This window comes from Cupressus sempervirens, chromosome 5 (assembly GCF_028749045.1).
Source record: "Cupressus sempervirens isolate cs-2001-9-10 chromosome 5, ASM2874904v1, whole genome shotgun sequence".
Classification (NCBI taxonomy): domain Eukaryota; kingdom Viridiplantae; phylum Streptophyta; class Pinopsida; order Cupressales; family Cupressaceae; genus Cupressus; species Cupressus sempervirens.
The window spans coordinates 263088305-263113443 of record NC_143122.1 but is presented as its reverse complement, the minus strand read 5'-3'; the positions used below and the strand labels follow the sequence as shown (position 1 = coordinate 263113443).

Sequence of the window (25139 nt, the reverse complement as noted above, 5' to 3'; positions counted from 1 at the left end):
AAAGTGAAACACAACAATGGAGAATGTGTTAAGAGGAAACACGACAATGGAGAAACTTAGAACATGTGATTTTATGAACACAACATAAAGCCTTACTAAAGACAAAACATTTGGAGTAATGGCAGTAACACTGAACAGAAACTAAGTAAAGTTAGCATACCAATTTCTAGATAGAGCACAAGTAGATGAATGTTGGCCGAAAAATCTATTTTGGGGAAAGGAATGCCTACCAAAAGCAATATGCTTTGAATGGTTTGCAAACAAGGGTAGAATCCTAATGACAGAGAGAAGGAATCGACTAGGTTTCCAAGAATCCTAATGTCTTATGTGAAGAAGAGAAGGATGTAGATCACTTAGTATCGACATGTGAAGTGACAAAAGAATGTTGGAAAATGGCTCAAAGTAAGTTAGGAAGGTCAGGCCCTCTAAAGAATAAAATTAAATTGGTTTTTCAAGAATGATCACAACAAATGAGAAAATCAACATTGTCAAGTATCTGGACTTTGAGTCCATCATTAATAATCTGGGTGGTATGGAAGGAAAGAAAGAGAAGAAATTTTCATGATAAAAAGGAAATGATTGAAAGATTAAAACAGAGAATAAATGATGCCACCCAGGAAACTACATGAGCAGCAGCTTCAACATTCTTCATTCCAAAAAAGCCTTTTACTTTGAAAGAAAAAAAATTCAGAATGAATGGCCCACTATTAAATTTAGGCCAGTTCATAGGCTTGCATGGGTTAATCCATCTAATGTGAATGTTTGTGATGTTGAGTGGGAAAAACCTAGTGAGGGTTGGTGGAAATGTAACTTTGATGGCAACACTAAACCATTAGGAGCAGGATTCAATATTCAAGACAAGAATGGTAATCTAATGTGGGGTGGGGGGGGTGGGGGGGGCGAAGATTGCTAGATAGAACAAATAATGTTTTTGAAGTGGAGGCAACTCTCCTAGTAGGAAGGGCAGCTAAAAGGTTAGGTGTCAAAAAGCTTCATCGAGAAGAGGATTCACAAATCGTTGTAAATGCAAAAATTAAAAGGTGACATGCATGCTTGGCATTTGTAGAATTACATAGACCGAATAAATGAAGAATTGACACCCCTGGATGATTTCAAAATAACAGATGTTCACAAACAAGGTGACAGAGGCTGATAAATTATCAAATTTAGCATTAATGTTCAAGTTGCATGAAAACGTCCTTGAAGATTTCCGACTCTTATGGATGGATGAACACAATCAAGTGCAATTTTAATGGGGTCCATAGGGGTACTAAAACCTACAAAATGATAAATTACGTCACTATAAGAAATCGGTATCCATTGCCTAGAATTGATGACTTATTTGATCAAATGAGAGGGGGATTCCATTTGTCTAAGCTAGAGCTGTGGTCTGGACAGCATCAACTAACACTCAAGGAGGACATTTAAAAGACTGGATTCTTAACTTGACATAAGCATTATGAGTTCACAGTGTTACCTTTTAAACTTCCTAATGTCAAATGCCTTTATGAATCCAACTTATTTAGCAACTGCTTAGATAAGTTTGTTCTAGTATTCCTTGATGACATATTAATCTACTCCAAGAATGAGGACCACTACTACCATCTTAAAATTGTATTTGAACACTTGCAGGAACATACGTTACATGGAAAATTATCCTATTTATAATGCCCTTTTCAAAAATAGGGTTTAATAATTGTCGATGTTTGTCTAGCATGAGAAAAAGCCATTGGAGATATATATATACTTAAAGAATATATAATATATACACACATACATACATATGTATACACACACACACACACACACACACACACACACACATATATTTCAAATGAAAAAATCTAAAGCTTATTATCCATGTAACTTTTGGAGAAATTAATATAATAAAGATTGGATGAATACATTACATATAGATACATATACATATATATATACATATTCATATACATATACATAGACATATACATACATACATATATACATACACACACACACACACACACACACACACACACACACACATGCTTCAATAGAAGGTTTAAGGGGAGTTCTAATGCCAGATTGCCAAGTAATTAACTATGAATCTAGGAAGTTGAAGAATTACTACAAGAACTACTGTAATGTCCCCTTTTCTGAAATAGGGTTTAACAATTGTTGATGTTTGTATAGCTTTAGTCTAATAATAATCCTATGAGAGAAAACCATTGAATACATATACATATACATATATTTCAAATGAAAAATCTAAATACAATTATCCATGTAAATTTTGGAGAAATTAATATAATAAAGATTAGACGAAAATATATATATATTTGTGTGTGTATTATATATTGATGATGATCATTATATTAATCTCTTACTAAATCCAAATTGACTGATCAAATGATGAAGTGGACCAACCGAATCAAATTAACAAATGATTGTTCGATTAGTGAGACTATCGGCTACTATTATTATTAATGGTGCCAATTATAATGTGGAGTTACGTCCACAATGGATCGCGACTCCTTTGTGGAGTCGTGATCCATCGTGGACCATGACTCCACACTACCTTACATATCGCAGACGTGTGATGATTGGTAAATAGCGAACAAGAAATCCATTTAGCCTCCAAGTTGCCATTCTCACAAGAATACTTGGTAAATATTTCTAATATTAAATTATTAATAAATAGTGATCTACTTCTACATGTTATCAAAGCGGGAAGATTCTTGCAAGAATTCATCATTGAATCATTCCAAGAGAAGATTGTGATTCATATATATGGAGGACCCTGCCGCAAAAGTCTGTGAATCTGTCATTCACACCGAACAAGGAGGAGATGGCGTTTCCTACAGAGTTGTAGAAACTGGTCTTCTAACTGCAATGTGGAAACATTTTCATCTTGTTTATGCTCAATTTATGGAAGAGACGAGCTAAAGGGAGTCGTGAGTTCACATCCCTCGATCTAGGGACAACGTTTGAATGTATGTCATATTTACAACATGGTGAAACAACATGAAATGTTATTAGCGGCTTCATTAAGAGTGTACACAAATTATACTATGGAGCAATGTTATGACGAGGCAACAACAAGATTGTGATGGTCGATTTCAACATGGAAGCAAAGATGAGTATTTCATTTGAGGCAATATTCATATGCATTGACTATTTATATAATAAATATTCAAAGACAAACAACGATTATACCAAAGTTGAAACGATAACACATCAGAAAATAATGGACGATAAAGTAACGTTGAGAAATCAAATAAATTATTAGTTAAGAGGAAAAGGGATTATCATGAAGAGTCTGCAATCGCATATAAAGAAATATATATTTTGTCTGATTTGACAATATAGTAAGAAACAACATATTAGGTGGGAATTTACAGTTCGTGCAAAGGCTGCAATTACTTTTGATAGAAGACTACAATTTAGAAGGATTATTGTCCAAGTCAAGAATTTCAACATGCATCACATGTTACTCAAGTGGGGTCTAACTTGAAGTTTCAAATACAATACCGATACAAAGCATGCAACATTATAAAGGAATTCACCTCCTTTTCCATGAACCTTTTGTCAGCAGTTGTAGCTGAAATTGTTTTCGTAAAAATAAATGAGATAATAGTTTGACAAAAGGCTCATAGCATTTGGAAGTAGAGAACAAGCCTACAAATTCTATTGATAGCGGCCCCTCTGTCATATCCCCATTTTAACATAGAATTTTAATAATAATTAGATAATACAATATTATTAAATAAATAATAAAGTTATATTAAAACTAATACTAAAATATAAAACAAGGAAATAATAATTATTTAATCCATATTATTAATCAAATAAATATTTAGTATGAAATTTCAAATAATTAAAAAATAATAAAATTTCAATGAGTAAAGAAAGAAATAAAATTAAATACAAGAGAATATTGTAGAAAGTATGTTAACTTTCTAAATAGAATTTAATAATAAACAAAATAAACAGAAATAAGTAAATAAATAATATAACATAAAATAATATAGATTAACAGTGTTACCCCAGTGGAGGGGCGCGGGGGCACGTCGGGATGAGTTTTGGGTGCAGGGAAAAAAGGGCCTCAATTTGGGGACGACAAGGGACGGCGGGGGTGCGGAGGGAGGTGGAGGGGGGGGAAGGGGTTGCATAGTATATATATAATATAGATGACTAAAATTGCTAATTATGAAATAATACTTCAATATATTATATAACATACCAAATATAGTTGAATAGAAAAAATTGAAATGTGATTCACAAACCATAAGTTCAAACTTGAAACTTGAAACTTCATAACCATTACCAAAGACTATTTAACAAATTAACTTAGTTCAAGATGCAAGATTCCAAATTCATTGTTCAAATATGAATATCATATATGATATTTCATAATGATGCTCATGATGACAATGAGCCGAGTAGCATGAAACAATGAACTGCAATAATGTATCGTAGCCATATCAAAGTGAGTACAATCAACAAAATGACAAAATGTCAACAATGAGAATGGAATCATCCCAAGTGCTCTCTAAGCATGCATAAAAAACAAAATAAAAAAGAAAAGAAAAAACATATATTTTTAAAAACATTTTGGGCCATTCAGCCAGCCGCACCCCACGAGCACCCTGGGAGCACCCGAGCACCTGTGACGCACCTGAGCACCCCTGAACCACCCGGGTGCTTGACCGGTGCCGCCGAGGTGCAGCAGTGCATTTTTGGCCAGCGGGGTACTTGGGTGCGTGACACACCTGCACTGGGTGTGTACACGCACCAAGTGCTTCAGGTTTTTGACCAAATTAACTAAATCTAATGAAAAGTCAAGAGATGTTTAACATATAGACATGACTCCTTATATAAAGATATTAAAGGGAGGAGAGATTATTTTAAAGAGAAGAAAAGAGGAGTACGAAAAGGAAAAATGGAAGAGGAAAGTATTATGAAGAAAATAAGGAAGTGACTTTCTGAAAAGGTATCAATGATATTGAAAGGATGCAAACCTTTGAAAAGGTCATAATTATGAACAGTTGTGACCATACTAACGAGACTCGCCGCGAGTCAGCCGAGTCATCTGCATCAACGAGTCAAGTTACCTCAATCGGGTCAAAATGACTCGTGACCCTAGCTCGACGGGCTGATTGAGCTAACTCGGCTGACTCGGCTGACTCATCTAACTCAGCTGATTTTTAATTTTTTGCCCTCGTAGTTACGTTACTTTGGTTGTGATTCTTCAAAAATATTTTGATTATAAAGTATTGGACTTTTCCAAAGGATTTTACTTGTGAAGTGTTGTGACTTTTCGAAAGGATTAACTATGGAGTGTTGTAACTTTTCAAAGGATTTGTATTATGAAAGGTGGTGACTCTTGGAAAAGAAGAAACAAAAAAGTATATTTTGTCCTTTCCTTGTAATTAGAAAAGTGTTTACCGTATGGGGTAAATAGATTAATGCATACAAACAATAAACAAGAACATGTGACAGCAGTACTCCTTTTATTATTCGCATCTATGCCAAAGAGATTACATACTGCTTCCAGTAATGATTACAATGATGATCCAAAGTTGTACATATACCATTCTGAAGAACCTTCCTGAAGGGCTCATTGGCTACATGTTGGCCACACAATAATTACTGACTACATGCTAATCTACCTATCGGCTACACAATATTTACCGACAACAAAAAGGAAGAATTTTGGAAAGTAAATGTTGAGATAATCCAGAAGGAATAATTCATTGACGGGCTAACTAAGGATAGAGCCACATGGACCAAGAAAAGAAGAAGGTAAGAAAGGTATGTTTATGGATTATATTTGTTTAATTATATTTATGAATTTATTTATATTAATGAATCATACATGTGGATAATATTGTGTTAACCTATGGGGTTAGCACCATGGATATTAATGAGACTCGAAGCATGGGGCATGTGAGATATTAAGACCTTCACTGTCCACCATGACCGAGAATCAATGTGCCAGAATATTCTGATGATGTTAACATATGCATATGTGATTAGCCTTGGACAGAGGATGCCCGTCCAAGAAGAATCTTAAGGGGTGCGCTCCCAGGAAGACAGCAAGGTAGCTATGAGCTAGGAAGCCTAACCTAGAGACATCCTTAAGATTGGGATTAAATTAGAGAGTAAAATAATATAGTTTGTTTGTTATTGTTGTGATTCTAACCATTATTTTGCAGGTATCACTTGTCCCAAACTAACCTTAATAGTGGGGACATTACACCCTCTATCTATACTTCTGAAAGAGTCATTCTTGGTATCCCTTTGAAAATAATGGCAAATATTTTCATCAGATATAGTGGCTGCAGATAATGGTTGCATCACTTCTTTTTTTCTTATATGCAGCAGGTATAAGAGGATGGAAAGGATGGAGTTTGTGAGAAAGTATAAAGGAACTTTGTTAAATTTGTGGTTGAAACTTGAGATATTGAAGAGAAATTCATGCATGCCAAAGTATGGTACAGTTCCTTGAAGAAACATTGTCTCAAACAAGAAGAATTGAGACTGAGGAATTGAACTGCCATGTTAAGTTGTTGCTGAAGAGAAAGAAGACTTCTTTACTTTTGGAATGTCGAAGGAAGTGAATTTAATCTGCCAGAATAGAACCATGGTGAACAAAGAAAATTGTTGCTTACAATTCTGTAAAAGACTATATCTATAATAATTAAGTGTTTGGAAACTTTATGAGAGTTGTGGGTCACATTTGTGATCACTCTGGCTCTATTCATGTGTGCAGAGTTGCTTCTACTTCCGTATAGATTCTTCAAATTTGGAAGGCTAACTGTTTTCACAATATTGGATACGTTATTCATTGCAGAGAACAAAGCATTTATATCTGCAAATACTTTGGACTGATTGGCTAATTGAAGTTTGGAGTTATCTAATGGTTGCTTCAGATATAGAGGTTGATGACTAACAGTGTTAAAAGTTAATATCGATCATGAATGATCGTCTCTCATTGGAATTAATAGTGACTAAGAAATCCATAAAATGGAATAAGTGGGAATTTTACATTGTGGAGGGGAATAAAAACCAATATTCCATTCCCATTGTTTGACAAATCTTATATGGATGTTTACCCTTATGGAGTAATAGAGATTAATTGCATGCAGGAAATAAAGTATTCAACACAAAATGTAAAGAGAAGAGAATAGTATTATATTCATTGCCTGGTAACCAAACACAAATGTATTCCCTACAACCATGTCTTGATCAAAAGGAATAATGCATAGAGTCCGAGGGGGTGCGAGATGAATCGTTGCACCTGTGTAACTCCCTCGGGTAAACTAACTGTCTAACTACCCATTTTCCTGACAAAAAATTCCCCCTAAAGAAAAGCTCATCTCCTAATAGCTTACAAAATTGGAGACAACTACTAAGTACACCAAAAACATAGACAAAGAGGGAGGAGGGTGCATCCCCGAAGTGTCCAGTATCCTCTATAGCTCATAAACTAGGTCGGTGCAAATGCATAAATCTTTTTGTGTCCTTGAATTGACCTCCATAGCTTCCTTCTGCAAAAGTGTTGCTTCCATAGCCTATGCTTCCTTTTGTGCATAGGGCACCCTACTCACTGTCACTTCGGTTGTGGCCTCCACTAACTCCTTGGCACTTTCCTTATCCTGTAAGAGCATTGCTCGCTTGGCTGCCCAATCTATCTGCTGCTTAGCCAACTGGCTGGCTAACTCCTCTCGAAACTGTGCTTCGACCTCTCTGGACCTCTCAACCGCCGCTCGATTGGCTTCCACATGTCACTAAACATAATAGGCGCAGTAGGCGCCTTTGTATGCCTCTACTATCTCGCAGGCTAGCCTCTCCATCCTGCTGCTGCCTTGTTTGGATTAAAGATAGGCAAATTTTTCAATTTGTGACATGCATTGATCTTTAAGTTACAATGGTTGGGGTTTTATTGCATATGCTGAGGTCGCAAGGAGGACAGCATTCAGAATAAATTTAGGCATGCATCGAAGGTCTGATATAGGATTGCTGGACTGAATAAGATAATATGCTTTTGAATTCAAATCTGTCCTTGGATGTGAAAATGGTAAGGGGGCCAGTCATGGAGGCCACGTTCACAGCTAAAATGAAGGGGGTTTTTGGCCCAGTTAAAGATCAGCATTAAAATGGTTGTTGAAATGCCCACACAGGATGTGATAGAAGCAGTGTTTAACACGATGGGAAAGCACTCATGGAAGCCAAACATGCGTTAAGGCTAAATGTTGATATCATATCCATGAGTTTATCCTGGGGATTGGAATTGAACGGAGGTTTTGAAATTGAGTGACGCACTCACTTTTTGAGGAAACTCTGTTGCATAGGATGGACTCAATCCTAGAGTAGGCAATCCCAGGAGTAGGATTGATTATTGCATAAGGGATTGAGGACCTGGAGGAAGCTGAAGAACTGGGTGTGGTTCCATTTGATCAATGGCCAAGAAGGGTGGATAAAGAAGACTATAAAATCAAAGAGCTAACAACCTAGGAAAGTCTCAAGATGGCTATACGACGTCATGAATTTGAAGTGAACCAGACAGAACAAGACTATCCTTAGCAGGTTCTTCACAGACAACAAATCACTAAGGGAAGGCGAGTAGGAGGTGCGAATGTGTTAAGGCGAGCAGTGTAGGTGAAACAGCAAGGTAGATTCTTAGTGTGGAACTTCTGTCTAGGGTTTTGTGCAAGGTTTGTGTTAAAATGAACAGCAACTGCAATCTGGTTAGGAAAATAGAGCAATATGTTGCCGCTGCCTTTGTTGTGAGAATGATGGGCCAAACCAAGGGAACTTACTGAAGAAAGGTGATTACAGTGGAAAGATATTGAATATCATATGTTTGAATCAAGCCCATAGGCATGACATAGTAAATAGCTTCTGTTGAATCAATGGAATTTAATGTATGTAGGTAGTTATGGTGGTTGTGTGAATTCTTTTGAATTGAAGGCTAAAAAACAGTGCTATGAAATATCATAGGTAGTCAAGTATTTCTAGTGGAAGGGATGATGATTTTTAGTATTTTATGTACAGCTGTAAGGACAACATGTACTTTTCTTTCAAAATGAATAGAAAAATATTTTTACCAATAAGAAAAAAATTACAATGTTGCTCCTAACGCACATATGACTTGATGCTATCATGATATTGTTTTTCAGAATCAGCCTAAGAAATATGTTGAACCTTCGGACAATGACTTGCTGGGGTGGCAAGAGTAACTCTCACTGCCACCATGAGCAAGGCATTACATGAAAGGGCTTCCAAACCATCCCTTTTCTTTCTGGTTTAATTCATTGAGGGCATTCATTTTGGTTTCTGGAGACAAGCTCTACATTTTTGTTCTTGGACTAGATTCAAGTTCAGCATTGATAACTCTGCATTTCTTAGTTGGCTTTTGGGCTATTTCGACTCAATCATCTAAGAAAGAAGTCTGTACTTGAAGGATAATCACTTGATCGCAGACATGCATCTTATACTTTCTCTTGGTCATACTTATGACCATTTGAAATAAAAAAATATCTTTGTAGAATGATCATTCAATCTTTATGCAAATAGAATTGAGTTTTACTGTATTGAACTGTTGTATTTTGAACCATGTGAATTCGACTGTGAGTTCAATCATTGAATTTAAAAAGGCTTCCAAGTGCAAAATGACAGATGATAAGTTTCATTAGCCTATTTTTAAAAGAGCACAACCTTTGGAGCTCCACTAACAGTTCCAACAGGCAAAGCTGCTCGAAGTGCATCCCATGAAGTTAAATCTTCTCGCAATTCTCCAACTACCTGAAAAAAAAATAATGAAACTAATGGACAGAATATTTGCAACAAATCTACTGGTAATAACAGCCATATCAAGCAAATAATTTAAATATATCACTTTTTAGAAAATAATTTTTAAGCCATTTTCAATAAGAAAAAAAGATCTTATAAGATATTGGAGACTCACTGTTGAACTAATGTGCATAACATGAGAATATCGCTCGACATTCATAAGTCTTTCCACCTTCACGGATCCAGGCTTTGAAATCTGTTTCCAAGGCACAATGGGATGAGGCTACATGCTACAAAAGCTTAATGATTAAACGTGTACTGTTTCTATAATTATCTTTTGACTTTTTGAAGTCCCACTTAAGAAATTGTACGTTTCAATTACAAAGAAATGACAACAGTGAAAACAAACAAGGCACAAATTTGCAATAATTTAATCATAACTCCCTTCAAAACAAAACATCCAAGATGTCCTTGACTTATTTATATTGAACAAGTTATTTGCGTGTGGATTAACTATCAACAGATTATGATTGCAGCTAAACGCAAAGACATTTCTTGGAAGTATTAATTTTCCATGGAGTCCATCTACAATTTAGACAGCATACACCATGAAATGGAAAACAACTGACTGCACATCAACGTAGTAGAATAATAAACCTTTTATAATAAGAGATTTCTGATAATTTGTGATATTGCCTTTCATGAGATGAAAATCAAAGAGATTTCATAAGTTACTGAGATAATCACAAAAGCTATGGACAAATGTAAAGAACCAACTATTAATAATTTCTCATGCATATACATTTGATACAAAACATCATGCAACCATTTTAGGAATCATATAAGGCGATGTGAGCCCACTAGTTGCTTAAATGCAGAATCATTCTCAATAGGAAAACTAGATTTGACCACAAACTGTAGAGCAAACTCCATAGAGATGAAGATACAGGGTTTTAAGTCCCGTATTCTGACTTTATCTAGCAGAACCCTTACATAGTTAGAGATGGAGATGCAATGAAACTGCTGCCAAATCTCATCACCTAGGCAGTAGTGGAGAAGCTCAAGGTTGGTCATGTCAAAAAACTGGCATAAATTCTATTTGACTCCCTCAATCAAAGATGCCAATGTGTGAATGATTATGAAATCATCAACATATATAACCTGACTGAGGATATCACTGCTAGTAGTTTTGACATACAAATTTGAGCTAGGAGGACTCCTCTAACTCTGATTTTGTGAGGTATTCATCAGTTTTTATGTACTATTCCAAGGCACCTATTTGAGGCCATATAGTCCAACACCAAGGCTCTTGCTTCAGAAAAGGCTAAGCAAGCTCAAAGGAAGAGTGGCACCAAGGACACCATGTCGAAATCACTTTTCACTCTTAAGTACAAGAAGATTGGAGACACGAACTTTGGATATCTCAATATGGTTCAAGTGAAGGAAAGGATGACAAATGAACCAAATTCAAGGCTGGCCACGATAACAGAGAAAAATGGGATTCAGACAACTGCTTTTCCTCCAATAATGCAATGTGCGAAGCTGGTACTCAAATGTGCAAAAAACTATAATGCTCAAACGAAAGGGATCAAATGCGGAAAAAAGGTGCTCATACCGTGCTATCAATTAAAGGTCATCCAGTTGGCTGTTGAAACACCGTACCACAAAGGGGAGGTCTATACCATTAAGGAGGAAGCGGTTAAGTACCATAATGATTAAGTAGACACTTGTGTGAAGGGGATGAACAAAGAGTGGTTTGTAGTACCTAAATGCCACTAATCCAGGATTTCAGATTGAAAATGATAACCAGATCAAACATTAAGCAGGATATTGATAGCCTCATGGTGATGCTAAGTACGGTGATGTTTTCCATCCCTAGATGTTCCATTCTACGGATAAGATCCTATCCAGGGAGGTGATGTTTGCATGGGTGATGTTTGCTACCACCTAAGTCATGATAGATGTATACTCCCCGAGCTTGGATTTCCTCTTATTATGGAGTAGCCAGAGGATTTTTTGTAGTTGACAATCAAGGATTATATTGGTTCAGAGGGAGAAGATCATGTCTAGATGACTTCTCTAGTGACAAGAAAGCTATAGCAATCAAGGAGCAGATAGTAGATATACAATACATGGTTGTGACATTCTTGGTGCTTTGCTTGAAACCAGCAAGATAGTAAAGAAAAGAATCTTACTGCAGTGTTGTTACCCTGCTCTAGACTAGCTTTGTGATGTGCCAACATTAGAGATAAGTATTTCATACCCTTGAATAATACTCATTACTTCAAGCTATAACATTGGGATGACAGATCTTGTATGCTTTATTGATTAACATTTCCCATCGAGATAGTTTAGTTCTATCCACTATTTGGAATGTTTTCATGGTGAGTCAAGAAGCATAAGAAACTGCATTCGCGAAAAAAAAACTTGATACTTCAAGTTATGAAGCTGAATTGAAGATGGACATCAGATTCAGAGGGAGTCTAACAATAATTTGAGAAAACCCTGGACAAGATCAGAAGGTTGATATCACATTCAGAAAAGGTCCAAGGCAACATTGACGAGAGGGTCAAGAGGTTGATGCATGTACTTGGAGCTTCAGATAGAAGCCACGTTATCATGAATGTCTGGTGTCACCAAGCCTGCATTCACGAAAGAATACTTCAAGTTATGAAGCTGAATTGAAGATGCACATCAGATTCAAAGGGAGTCTGACAATCTATTAGAGGAAACCCTAGACAAGGTCACAAGTTTGATATCACATTCAGAAAAGGTCCAAGGCAACATTGACAAGAAGGTCAAGAGGTTGATGCATGTACTTGGAGCTTCAGATAGGAGCCACGTTATCATGAATGTTTTGTGTCGCCAAGCTTGGTGATAATTGAAAGCTTACTACATTCACTCATGTTACTATGGAATCAAACAAGTACATTTGGGTACAAAAAATTACTGCCATGAATAATATTGTGATCAAAATAGGAGTTGCTAGAAGATCTGCCAAGAGGATCTTTGACGAATTTGATCATAGTGATTTAAAGGAAGTAGATCATGGAAATGGTTTCCAGAGAAGGTACATTATCACTGAAGAACAAACGGCTGATATTTTCACCAAGTCTCCTACCAAAATAAATTTTGTGCATTTTGAGACTAGCTTGGAGTTATGGAGAACGATGCCCTTGCTCCAAGGGAGTCTTAGCATCAGTGATTTCTTGAAATATATTTTACTCAATTCTTCTTTGTGAGAAAGAAGCTTAAAGTGAAACCTTTGTTCCACCCTATGGAAGTAGTTATGATGGATTCACCCTATGACATGGTTAACGGTGGAATATCATGTGTGTGACGCTATGACAGCAACACGTGAGAGAATCAGTGGTGACACCAAGCAGCCTATGTACATTATTGAAAGGTGGCGAACTTTCAATAAATGAACACTTGTATTTAACATTGTAACGTGACGACTTTACAATAATTATTTAACTATTGTGATGGATACCATGTGACTTGATATTCGTGGACATGTCATGATATTATTTCTTGGACAATTTGGTAAATATCATGAGACTTGATATCAATTGAAAATCATTATGTTCTTTGTGAGATAACCATGGTGGATAAGTGTTTTAGTGGAAATGCCATGATTTTTTATGGTAGACATCATGCCACTTGATGTCAGTGCACATACCATAGCTTCAATATATAAGAAGAATGTCACGTGACTTGATATTCTTGAGCATATTATATCCTCTGCTATCACGAGTAAGGTGATATCTTGTCTCACAATGTATAGGCCTATTGTGAAACATACTTGGTTATCTTCCCTAGCTAAGAGGGAGTGTTGAATAAATAAATGCTTCAATCAGATATAGGAATGATTGTTGATTTGATTATATGCATATGTGCATGTATATCTGTCCACTTTATGAACTGACATACATACATAGTATTTGTATTTAGATAAATTATTATTTCATATGTTTTTGGAAAACAATCATCACTCTTGTATCTGATTAAGACTCTATATATGATCTTATTAGAGATAGATTATCATCTATTTCAAATCATATTGGATCCGAGTATATTATAAATCTGCACTAGCAGATTCTACATTTGATTATTGTCATTTTATGTTCATCATTTTCTGATCGAGCAATGATCAAATGTTTGACTAAGTGAAATCAGATGATTCCTTTAAATTTGTAAATAAACAAAAGTAATCGTAAAACAAAATAGAATTTGCAATTTTATTAAAATTGATTTGGTAAAGTTAACAATTAAGTAGGGCATGTTGATTGGTCATCTTCCACGCAAACCCAAATATTTCCATATAAACCTAGATTTATGACAAGGAAAAATTACTTGTGTGATCAAGCAAGATAGGCAACGAGCAGCAAAGAAAAAGTTTATGCAGCATACACAACCAAGCATGCATGTACCTTGAATGGTCCTGGTCGAGGTTTAAGAAACTTATGTAATATTGGTTTCCACCTGTTGTCCTATGTTGATTGGTCATCTTCCATGCAAACCCAAATATTTCCATATAAACCTAGATTTATGACAAGGAAAAGGCAGCAAAGAAAAAGTTTATGCAGCATACACAACCAAGCATGCATGTACCTTGAATGGTCCTGGTCGAGGTTTAAGATACTTATGTAATATTGGTTTCCACCTGTTGTCCTATATTTTGTCACTACAAAATGTAGGTAGCAGTACAAAAGTTTTCCAATAGAGTTTCATGTTTCTCTGAGTTAATTCATTATTTGTTTGGCCAAATTGATCAACCAATCATTCTCGACTGATATGATGAATTCTTTTGCTGAGGGCTATCGTGAAGTCTTTTTCATTTTTTCAATTTGTTAGCCTATATTTGATTTTTGAGGTCTTCAAAATCCTTTTTGTGTTTTAGAGTGTTATTTAGATTGTTTTCATCTTATAATTTCCTTCAATTTCTTGCTTTCGGTTTTCCCTTCAATTCGATATCACTTGGGGCTTAATCGAAGTTATTAGCCAAATGATATCGAGGTTTTAGTGTCTAAAAAGTGGGTTCTCCAAGGTCAATTGCATATTTATAATATTGATGTTATATTCTATTGTTGAGTTGCACATTCTGAAAAATATAACTTAAAATGACGTTATGTTATGTTTCTACGTTACTTTATCACTTTTGATTTATCACTTAAGTGATTTAAGTGACTATAGTGCACCTTATGTTATACTTTGATGTTAAGTTGCTTTTTGATTTTTCACTTGAAGTGACTTTATGCACTATATAGTCTAATTTAATGGTGAGATTTACTTTAATGTTTTATTTTAAAACATTTAAGTGAAATGTTACTTTTTGAATATATTTACAGATAATATGTAAACTATATAGTGTATTTGACCCCTTTAAGTTATATTTGCTCAATAATCAATTAGACATGTGCTAAATAGAAAACTTATGTGATGCAACTCCATTACATGTTATTTTTTTAAATAGAATACATGTAAATGCATGCAAATGCATTGCATATTGAAAACATGCAACGACATCTTGAGATTGCGATTTTGGCCTAAGGGTGAATACGTGACATGCAATCACATCTAAAGACCCCAATTTTGCACTACATGCTTGTTTGTCGACTTTTTAAAACTTGCATTCACATCTCAAGAGTGTGATTTTGGCTTGGTGCACATAAATGCCTTTGGAGACCCTGACTTTGCTTGCAATATGACTTACATGCATCATGTTGCATATTTAAAACATGTGTTTGTGTTATGGAATATGAATTGTTGATAGAGAGAATTTAATAGTCTTTTATTTTCAAATTGTCTGCGATAATGACTTTATCACAGATGTGCATATTGGTATTACTTCTTGAAGAATAATATATATGTGATCAGACTCATATCATATGTATCTCAAACTTTATCCGAGCTGATATATATACTGTTGCAAATAGTTTAACAGTAATACTGATACATATATGCATACTGTGAACTTGACTGAATATGGAATGTGAGTTCCTTATATGTATTTGAGCAGACTTGAATTAGTATGAATCCCAAATATTATCGCTGACTCGTATTGAATGCAGATATGGATATTGCCACGTTTATTGATACCAAACTGCATTTGCTACTCAAATAATTAGAAGACCAAAAGTCATGTCATGTAAGGACATGACCATTACGTGGTATGACCCACGAAGGGTCATGACCTTATGTGCCATAATCTTTCCTTAACTAATATTAGTTAGTCGATAACATTTGTATCGGTCTCTGAAGTGAATTGCGGTTTGTGATTAATAACCCCGATCATCATGTATCCTTACATAATGCAATTGACAGTGATCTCAGACTCTGTTTGATCTGAGATAATACTGCAGTAATCTGCAGTGATTATGATATGTTAATAAAGCATCTCTCATTACATGTGTGTGCATTTATATATTTGTGCATACATAATTGCTATTTATTATTCATATCAAATCATCATAATTGTATGAGAACATCAATCTGACGGAAGCTATATTTCAATATTCCCTAAGAGGGAGGATATTGCTAGCATAATTATCTCATAAAATGTGAATTCCCAGCACAAATAAATGTGAGTATCAATCATAACACTTAATTAGAATATGAGTTATCTGATTTTCGGCACTTCCCAGGACAAACAAGAGTAGTCTATTAGATAACACTCTTGATCTTAGAAACACCACAAAAGTTTCCCTCAATATAAGTATTATGATCTCCAACAATCTTTGGGACATCAAGTTAATATAGTCTATAGTAATATAAGAGGTGTCACTATCTCTGGCACTTTCCGAGACATTAAGTTAATGTAGTCTATCATGACAATTGATCAAGAACACAACACAATAATCATTGTATCATGATTTCCGGCACAATCAACGACAACAACTTAATGGAATCTATCATGATAACATGGTCAAGCTATTGCTAAGATCGTTATCTTACAATAGCGACCTCACACATCTATCAAATGAAAGATCGTCACCTTTCATGACATAACACATAAAACAATATTACAATATTTTCACAATAAATATTCGTGAATATAAATTACATATCATTGAGATTTAATCTCAGAAATTTCAATTACAATTTATTCATACCAAGTTTGCCTCTGAAATACTCCAATTTCAGCTTTCCAAGTGGCTTGGTAAATATGCCGGCATTTTGTTCTATAGTACTGATGTAAGCCAATTTAAAAACATTTATGTTTGTCATATCTCTTAAGTAATGGTAAGGGATTTCTATATGCTTCGATCGATTATGAAAGACTGGGTTTGTTGGAAGTTTGATGCAGCTTTGATTAGCACAGTGAATCACTGTAGAATTCAAAGGCTTCCCAAATAGTCCAACTAGTAACTTCCTCAGCCACACTGCTTCACGAACTCCTATGGAAGCAACCAAATATTCAGCTTTAGTAGAACTTAAAGCAACTGCTGGTTGTTTTCTACTAAGCCAGGAAATCATAGCCGATCCAAGATTGAAACAACACCTTGTAATACTTTTACGATCAATGGAACTGCCTGCCCAGTTGGAATCAAAATACCCTTAGAGTTGTATCTCAATATTCTCACAGTTCAAGCCAAGTCCAATAGTACCACGCAAGTATCTCTGAATATGCTTGGCAACCATTAGGTGTATTTTCTTAGGTTTGCACATGAAATGACTTAACACATTAGAAGCATAACGATATCAAGACAAGTATTTACCAAATACATAAGAGATCCAATAATCTGTCTCTAGTATGTAGGATCTATAGGTTCCCAATCTGTTGCTTCAACATTATGCTTGTGAAGATTTGTTTACATCGGAGTAGATAAAGGTTTACAATTCATCATACCAAATCTAGTCAAGATATCAGAGGTGTAGTTTCTTTGATTTAGGAAAATGTAATTCTTCTTTTGCCACACTTCTAGAACCAGAAAATAATGCAGAAGACCTAGATCTTTCATGTCAAATTCAGCCACAAGTTCTTGCTTGCAATTTGCAATAAGATGATCTTCACCTGTTATTAATAAGTCATCAACATACAGAACAAGTATTAACATCTCACCATTAGCTATTTTGAAATATGTTTTAGGATCAGCCCCATTTTTGGAGTATCCTAGTTTGGAAAGATATATGTCTATTCTTTCATACCAAGCCCTGGGAGCTTTCTTAAGGCCGTAGAGAGTTTTCTTCAATCCGCATGCATAAAGATTTCTATCATGTGTAGCAAAACCTTCAAGCTTCTCTATATATACTTCTTCTTCAAAAACACCATTCAAAAAAGCAGTCTTGACATCCATCTCTTCCACCCTTTAGATGCCACAATGGCAATAATGGCTCTTACAGAAGTAAATCGGGCAACTGGGGCAAAAGTCCCTTCATAATCAATTCCAACCTTTTGAAAGAGTCCCTTGGCAACAAATCTGGCTTTGTGTTTTTCAATGCTACCATCAGATGCATATTTGGTTTTGAATAACCATTTTACAGAAACAAGTGATTTGTTTTTAGGTCTAGGTACAACATCCCAGACATCATTCTTTAAGATAGATTGATATTCCGTGATCACTGCATCTTTCCAAGGTTGACATGTCAAGGCTTCTTCAACATTTGACGGTTCAATTTTAGTAAGCTCGGTCATAAGTGCAACATAGCATGTTTGGTTTCTTGTTCTCTTACTTTCTCTAAATACTTCATCGAGTTCCACATTATTATTTTAGATCATCTTTCTCACCCATAGTGGTTTTTTCTTATTGTCAGAAATTCCACCATTTTCAGGGTTAGATAATGAAGGTTCATGTTCTATAATATTCTCCCTTTGATTCTCAATTGTACCCAATTATGTGATTGAAGCATCTTCAACACTTAGAGAGAGGTTGTATATTGCATCTTCTTCAAATTTAACATCTCTACGGATTTCAACAGATCTTTGTCCCAGAACATAAAATTTGTATCCTTTAGTGGTTTCACTATAGTTAACAAATATGTCTTTCTTCCCAAAGGATTCTAACTTAGTCCTCTTTACTTTTGGAACATGAATATATATGGGGCAACCAAAGATTCTTAGATGGCTTAAATCAGGTTTAATCCCTGTAAAGGCTTCTCCAGGTGTTATGTTCTCCAAGATTGAATAGGGGCATTTGTTTTGGATGTACACAGCTGTATTTAAAGCTTCAACCTAGAATGAAATATGTATGTTTTGATCATACGTCATGTCTTTTGCAGCTTCAATGATGATTCCGCTTTTCCTTTCTGCGACTTCATTTTGTTGAGGATTATAAGGTATTGTACTCTCCCTCTTAATCCCAACAGAAATGCAGAATTTTTTAAAGTTTTCAGATATATTCACCCCCATTATGATCTTGGAGTTCTTATTTTCTTCCCTGTTTGATTTTCCACTAAGCCTTTGAATTCTTTGAATTTCAACAATACTTCATTTGAGTCTATAAGTTTTAGGAAATATATCCAAGTTTTCCTACAATAATCATCAGCAAAGATTATGTAATACAAAAATCCCCCTAGTGAGGGTGGTGACATTGGACCACATAAATTAGTGTGGACAAGTTCCAATATATTTTCAGATTTACATTGACCTGGAGGAAAAGACCCTTTAGTGTTCTTCCCTAGAGCACAACCTTTACAAATTCCAATGTGTTCAAATTTTAAGTGAGGTAATCCATTAGTAATCTTTCCTTTAGTAGGTAGGGCACTATACCGAAGATGTCATAATCTTCTATGCCAAATTTCATTATGATTTAATACTTCATGGCTTAGTGCATGTTTTTAATTATTACATAGTTTGTATAAGCTACCATCTCTAGATCCTATAGGAATAACATTCATAATGTTGGAATTTTTTGGCCAAAGTAACACTTTATCTTCATGGAAGGTGACGCAATAGCCTTGATCAGTAATGCCTGAGATAGAAACTGAATTTCTCTTTATGCCTGGTACAAAGAGAACATCTTTCAATTGTAGGGTAACTCCGATTCTTATTTGAATTGTACAGGTCCCTATTCCCTTCATTGGATGGGTGGAATTGTCTACATTGGTAACTTCCTAAGTTCAATGTCCTTCAAAAGTTTCACATTGATCCCTAAACCTGGTTATGTGTCTTGAAGCTCCACTATCGATTATCCAAGTGCTTTTATTTGAGTTTAATTCACTTGATAAGGCTAGGAAGAATACAGGATTCTCAGTTTCCTTAACTTCAGCTATGGTTGCTTGAGCTTTCTTTCTTTCTGGACAAAACCTATGTGTATGTACAAACCTACCACAATTGTAGCACTGGACCATAGAGAGATCTTTGTTTTTGTGATTTTGGTAGTTATTTCCTATCTTTCATTTAAATTTCTTTTTCTTCTCTTTGTTGCTTGAATTTGCATTTAGTGCTTGAATTTCTCCCTCTTTATTCAGACTGATCCCTCTTGAGATTAGTTGAGATTCTTCTTGAGTGCAATCATTCTTGAATTGATCAAATTTAGCTAGAGAAGGTTCACTAATGCATTGGATAAAAGATTCTCATGGGATTGGTAATCCTCTAAGGGCTATTAGAGATAGCTCCAGATCATCAACATTATTTCCTCTTGTAGAGAGTTGATCTCTTAATTCAGTGATTCTCAAGAAGTAAGATGAAATTGTCTCCCCTTTAAACATTTTGATGTTTAAGAGCTGCTGCTTTAAGGTGAGTAATCTGCTTGCATTGTTGATTTCAAATGTATTTTGAATTGTCTTAAACACTTCATAAGCAGATGTCAATTTTGATATTGATGGAAGAATGTGATCTTTGACAGCATCAATGATTATTTTCTTAGCCTTCTTGTTGCATCTCTTCCGGGATGTCTTATCTGGTTTATTTTCAGGCATCTTAATGTCTTCTTCTATGTAGGAATCTAATTCAGGTTCTTGAAGTATTGCTATAATACTGATTTTCCATAATAAAAAATTTGAAGTGCCTTCAAATCCATCCTCAAATCTGATGTCGTTCACCATGTTGCACCCTTTTTTATTTTGATTCTAAATCTGATATTTTTGGCTCAAATTGTACTATCTTTAAGCTTCTCTAGTTAGGCTCTGATACCATGTTATGGAATATGAATCATTGATAGAGAGACTTTAAAAGTATTTTATTTCCAGATTGTCTTTGATAATAACTTTATCACTGATGTGCATATTGATATTACTTCTTGAAGAATTATATATATATATGATCAGACTTATATCATATGTATCTCAAACTTTATATGAGATGATATATATATTGTTGCAGATAGTTTAACAGTAATACTGATACATATGTGTCTACTATGAACTTGACTGCATATGGAATGTGAGTTCCTTATATGTATTTGAGCAGACTTGAATTAGTATGAATTCCAAATATTATCCGACTTCTAATAAATGTAGATATGGATATTAAAGCGTTTATTCATACCAAACTGCATTCAATACTCATATAAATAAAAAACCAAAAGTCATGTCACGTACAGAAATGACCCTTATGTGGTATGACCCACGAAGAGTCGTGGCCCTACATGCCATGATCTTTCCTTGACTAGTATTAGTTAGTCGATAACATTTGTATCGGTCTCTGAAGTGAATCGGGGGTTCGTGATTAATAACCCCAATCACCATGTATCCTTACATAATGCAATTGACTGTGATCTCATACTCTGTTTAATCTGAGATAATATTGCAGTAGTCTGCAGTGATTATGATATGTTAATAAAGAATCTCTCATTACATGTATATATATAATAAAGCATCTCTCATTTTATATATATATAATTATTATTCATATCAAATCATCAAAATTGTATGAGAACATCAATCCGACCAAAGCTATATTTAAACAGTTTGCATGTGGAGATTCCAATTTGGCTATCAACTCCAAAAAAACCAAATTTGTGTGTTTTCTTTGCATAATTAAAACATGCGAATGCAGTTGTAGAGTTTGATTTGTCCCTTTGCACCCAAAAAACATGACATGCTATTGCATCTCGAGACCCCAATTTTGCCCTTCAAGTGAAAATGTTTGGGTTTATTGCATTTTAAAACATGCACATGCATCTTGAGAACCTGTTTTTACACTAGCAGAAAAATTGTGGCATGTAAAGGGCTTCCAAAGACTCCAATTTTCCTTTCAGAAGGCCAATGACTGCATGCATTTTTCCTCTGAGAACCATATTTTGGCTTAAATGAACTTGTTTGCCCATTTAAAACATGTATTTGGGCATTATAAACCCAATTTTGGGCATTCTAAGGCAAAACATACATGCAATAGGGCATTCTTACACAGAGTTTACATATAACCTTGGAAGTAAAGGGATGTTTTGAAGCTTTTGCAGCCAATACATGCATATGTAATTCAAGTTGGAGAACCTGATTTTGCCTTGAAGAAACCTTTTCAAAAATGAAAATCACTTTAAGCAATGCAGGCTGCACCTTCGAAGACATTTGCAACATCTTGTGCATGCATTTGCATATACAAACCATGATTTGAAGCTACGGTTGAAATCTTTCAAAGACGTTTGGTCATTACATACAAACACACTTGCTAAACCCAATTTTGGAGAGATCAAGTTCATTTGAACTCCTTATTCTTCCAAATTTTGCTCTTTGCTCTCCAAGTATGAGATTCCGGTTTTTCTTGCATTTCTTCCTTGTTTTGCTAATTTCTTGCATTCTTTGGCTCTCCATCATCCATTTGTTCAAATGCGGCCCTAGTTTTTTGCATTAAGTTATTAAATAAGCTAAAAATCTATATCTTTGTTGCAAATGCAAAGCTCTTGCATCTCAAAAACGAAATTGCATGCAAGTTGAAGTTTTGGAGTTTATCAAAGTTTGAGTCAAAGCAAGAGGTATGTTTTTGGTTTGTTTTTTGTTTGTTTTTGGATAAAAGTTGAAGATTTTTACCCAAGAATGCAATGCATATCCATGCTTTCATCTTTCATGTCAATCCATTTTCCAAATACATTCCAACTCCATCTTCCTACATATGTGATTGCATCTTCCAAACCCAATTCCACAATTACATCAAGTAAAAATGATGAATTTTTACCACATGTAATTACCTTTCATAAACCCAATTTTGGAGAAAATTTACACTTATAAAATACCAAAATTCTCATTTTGTACACATCCATATTCTTCCAATTTGCATTCTTGGCTATTCAAAGAAAAAGCCCCATTTTGCCCACATACAATCCGCCATCCAAACCCCGATTTTCGCCATTTTTGCCCAAAATACAATCCATTCCATTCATTTTCAGCCTTCAAAAGTGTTCATCAAGTATCTAAATCATACCTAGAATACTTATCCTCCATGGATCCGCCATCAATTGTCTGAATCGTGAAACCCTCATGGATTCAATCCCATTTAAAGATGTTTTCCTTCCTCGGAATCCTTACCTTGAAGCGAACTCTTCAAGTTATGTCAAAATTTCTTCAAAGAATAAAGTCATCTTGTCAAGAAGAAATGTTTCGAATCAAAAGAAGCAAAATTCATTTGGTCTCTAATTTTCCAATAGCAACCCTCGAACCTGAGTTCATGTGGGAATGTGCCAAAACACTTCAACGAGAGAGAGAGAGAGAGAGAGAGAGAGAGAGAGAGAGAAGATGTTGATGGGAAAATTGTTCTAAGTTTACAACTAGACATAATTGAGAAGGCTTTCAAAGTGTCAAAAACTCCAAAATGTGCAAATCTAACAAAGAAAAATTCACAATTATGGAATGAGGAAAAGCTTGATTACATCAACTTTTCAAATAACAACTAGCAATTCATCAAAGAGATTGCAATGTTGAGGAATACAAGAGCTCCCAATTTGGCAATCATCCACGCTTACATCATCAAGTACAAAGCCTTTGTTGATAATCCACTGGACTAATTCAGCAGTTTCAACTTTTTCTTCAAGGACATTTTCAGCTTTGTAGTTGCAGAAGATAGATTACATGTAATCCAATTACAAATCTTCAGTGTATGTAATCCAATAAATTCTAATATAGCCCCTCTCGTAACAAATTTTGATATTAAGTCATATAAAAGAAAATAATAAATTAATTACATAATAATCAATAATAATAATTAACGTTAAATAATGATAATATTAATAAATATAGAAACAGCATTTAATATTCTTAATCACTATTCAAAATTACAATAATAATAATAAGTATTTAATATGTTAATGAAAAAAACCATTAGTCAAACAATTAAATCATAAACAACCGCTATTATAGCAGATAAGATGAAAAATAAATAACTTAGGGCAGACAACTATTTAAGTTGCCCTTAAAGGGGTCACGTCATTTCACAAACTACCCAGATTTAAAGAAGGCGAGGATAGATACTATTGGAGCATGTCAAATAGTCTTACCAAGCAAGAAAAAAACAAAGTACATTATAGGGTAAAAATTAATATAGCAAGTGGAGAATCTACCATTAAATGATTGGACTTGCAAGGCAGCCCTCCACGTGGAAAATGTAAGGAAGGACAAGCAAGAAAAAATGCATATGGTATAACCGAAGGAAGAAGAGGGAAAACATTAAAAAAAATACCGCTTACTATTAGAACCACAAATTCAAGAGAGAATAAAGAATATATAATAAAGGAGGAGTCTAAGCAAGACACATACTTTTAAAGGAGAGGAATATAATAAAGAAAAGTTTATAAAAGATATAAATAAGGTAAAGCACTAAAAGGTAAGTTTATAAATATATTTTATTTATTTGAAATTATGTCATATTATTTTATTTCTATAACACATTATGTTATTTTTTATGAGATGAAGAATTTAATATATTGTTGCCCCACTTTTCATCCTGTCCCCATTTTGCAAAGTGGAAAAGATCTTGTGTCTTAGTCTGGTCTAGGTATGTCCAAGTCTAGTTCTTTCCCCTCAGGTGAAAAGTTTCTCCATCGGGTTTTCCACCTTTCCCTTCTCCCGCATTACATAAAAGGCGGGTTTTCTTTATTGTCATGAGTTTGTGGGTAGTCTAGAACCTAATCTGATGGAGATTTTGGCAATTCACAAAGTGGTTTTCAATAGTGGACTTGTTTATGGTTCATCATGTTTTTCATGTGAAAATACAAGCTTGCAAAAAAATAGAGATCGCCTTCTCCTAGGCGGGTTTCCAACCCTTGAAGGTGCTTTTCCACAAAGATCGACAAATGAAGCTTACAAGTTGAAGCAAGAAAGAAATGAGTTGTTCTATGGATAGATCATCTCTACATTACAGTATTCTGCCTTGGGAGGCACTCGAGATTCATCATAGTGCTCAGAATCACCGCTAGCGGAAAACTCTAAAGTAACTTCTCCACGGCGGGCTTTCGACCCATGAAGTCAATTTTCCGATAAAGGTATTT

At 34.8% G+C, this 25139-nt stretch overlaps 1 protein-coding gene across 5 annotated transcripts in view; it reads right to left on the bottom strand.

Annotated features, from left to right (window-relative positions):
- The window catches only part of LOC149555557 (anthranilate synthase alpha subunit 1, chloroplastic-like), a 165264-nt gene that overhangs the window by 53830 nt on the left and 86295 nt on the right, over positions 1-25139 (bottom strand). For all 5 annotated transcript variants that reach the window (XM_089829672.1, XM_089829671.1, XM_089829669.1 and 2 more), the window contains 2 exons: positions 9953-10033; positions 9703-9789 (listed from right to left, as the gene is read on the bottom strand). In XM_089829672.1, the coding sequence (XP_089685798.1) occupies positions 9703-9789; positions 9953-10033 (168 nt within the window). The remainder of the gene's footprint in view (positions 1-9702; positions 9790-9952; positions 10034-25139) is intronic.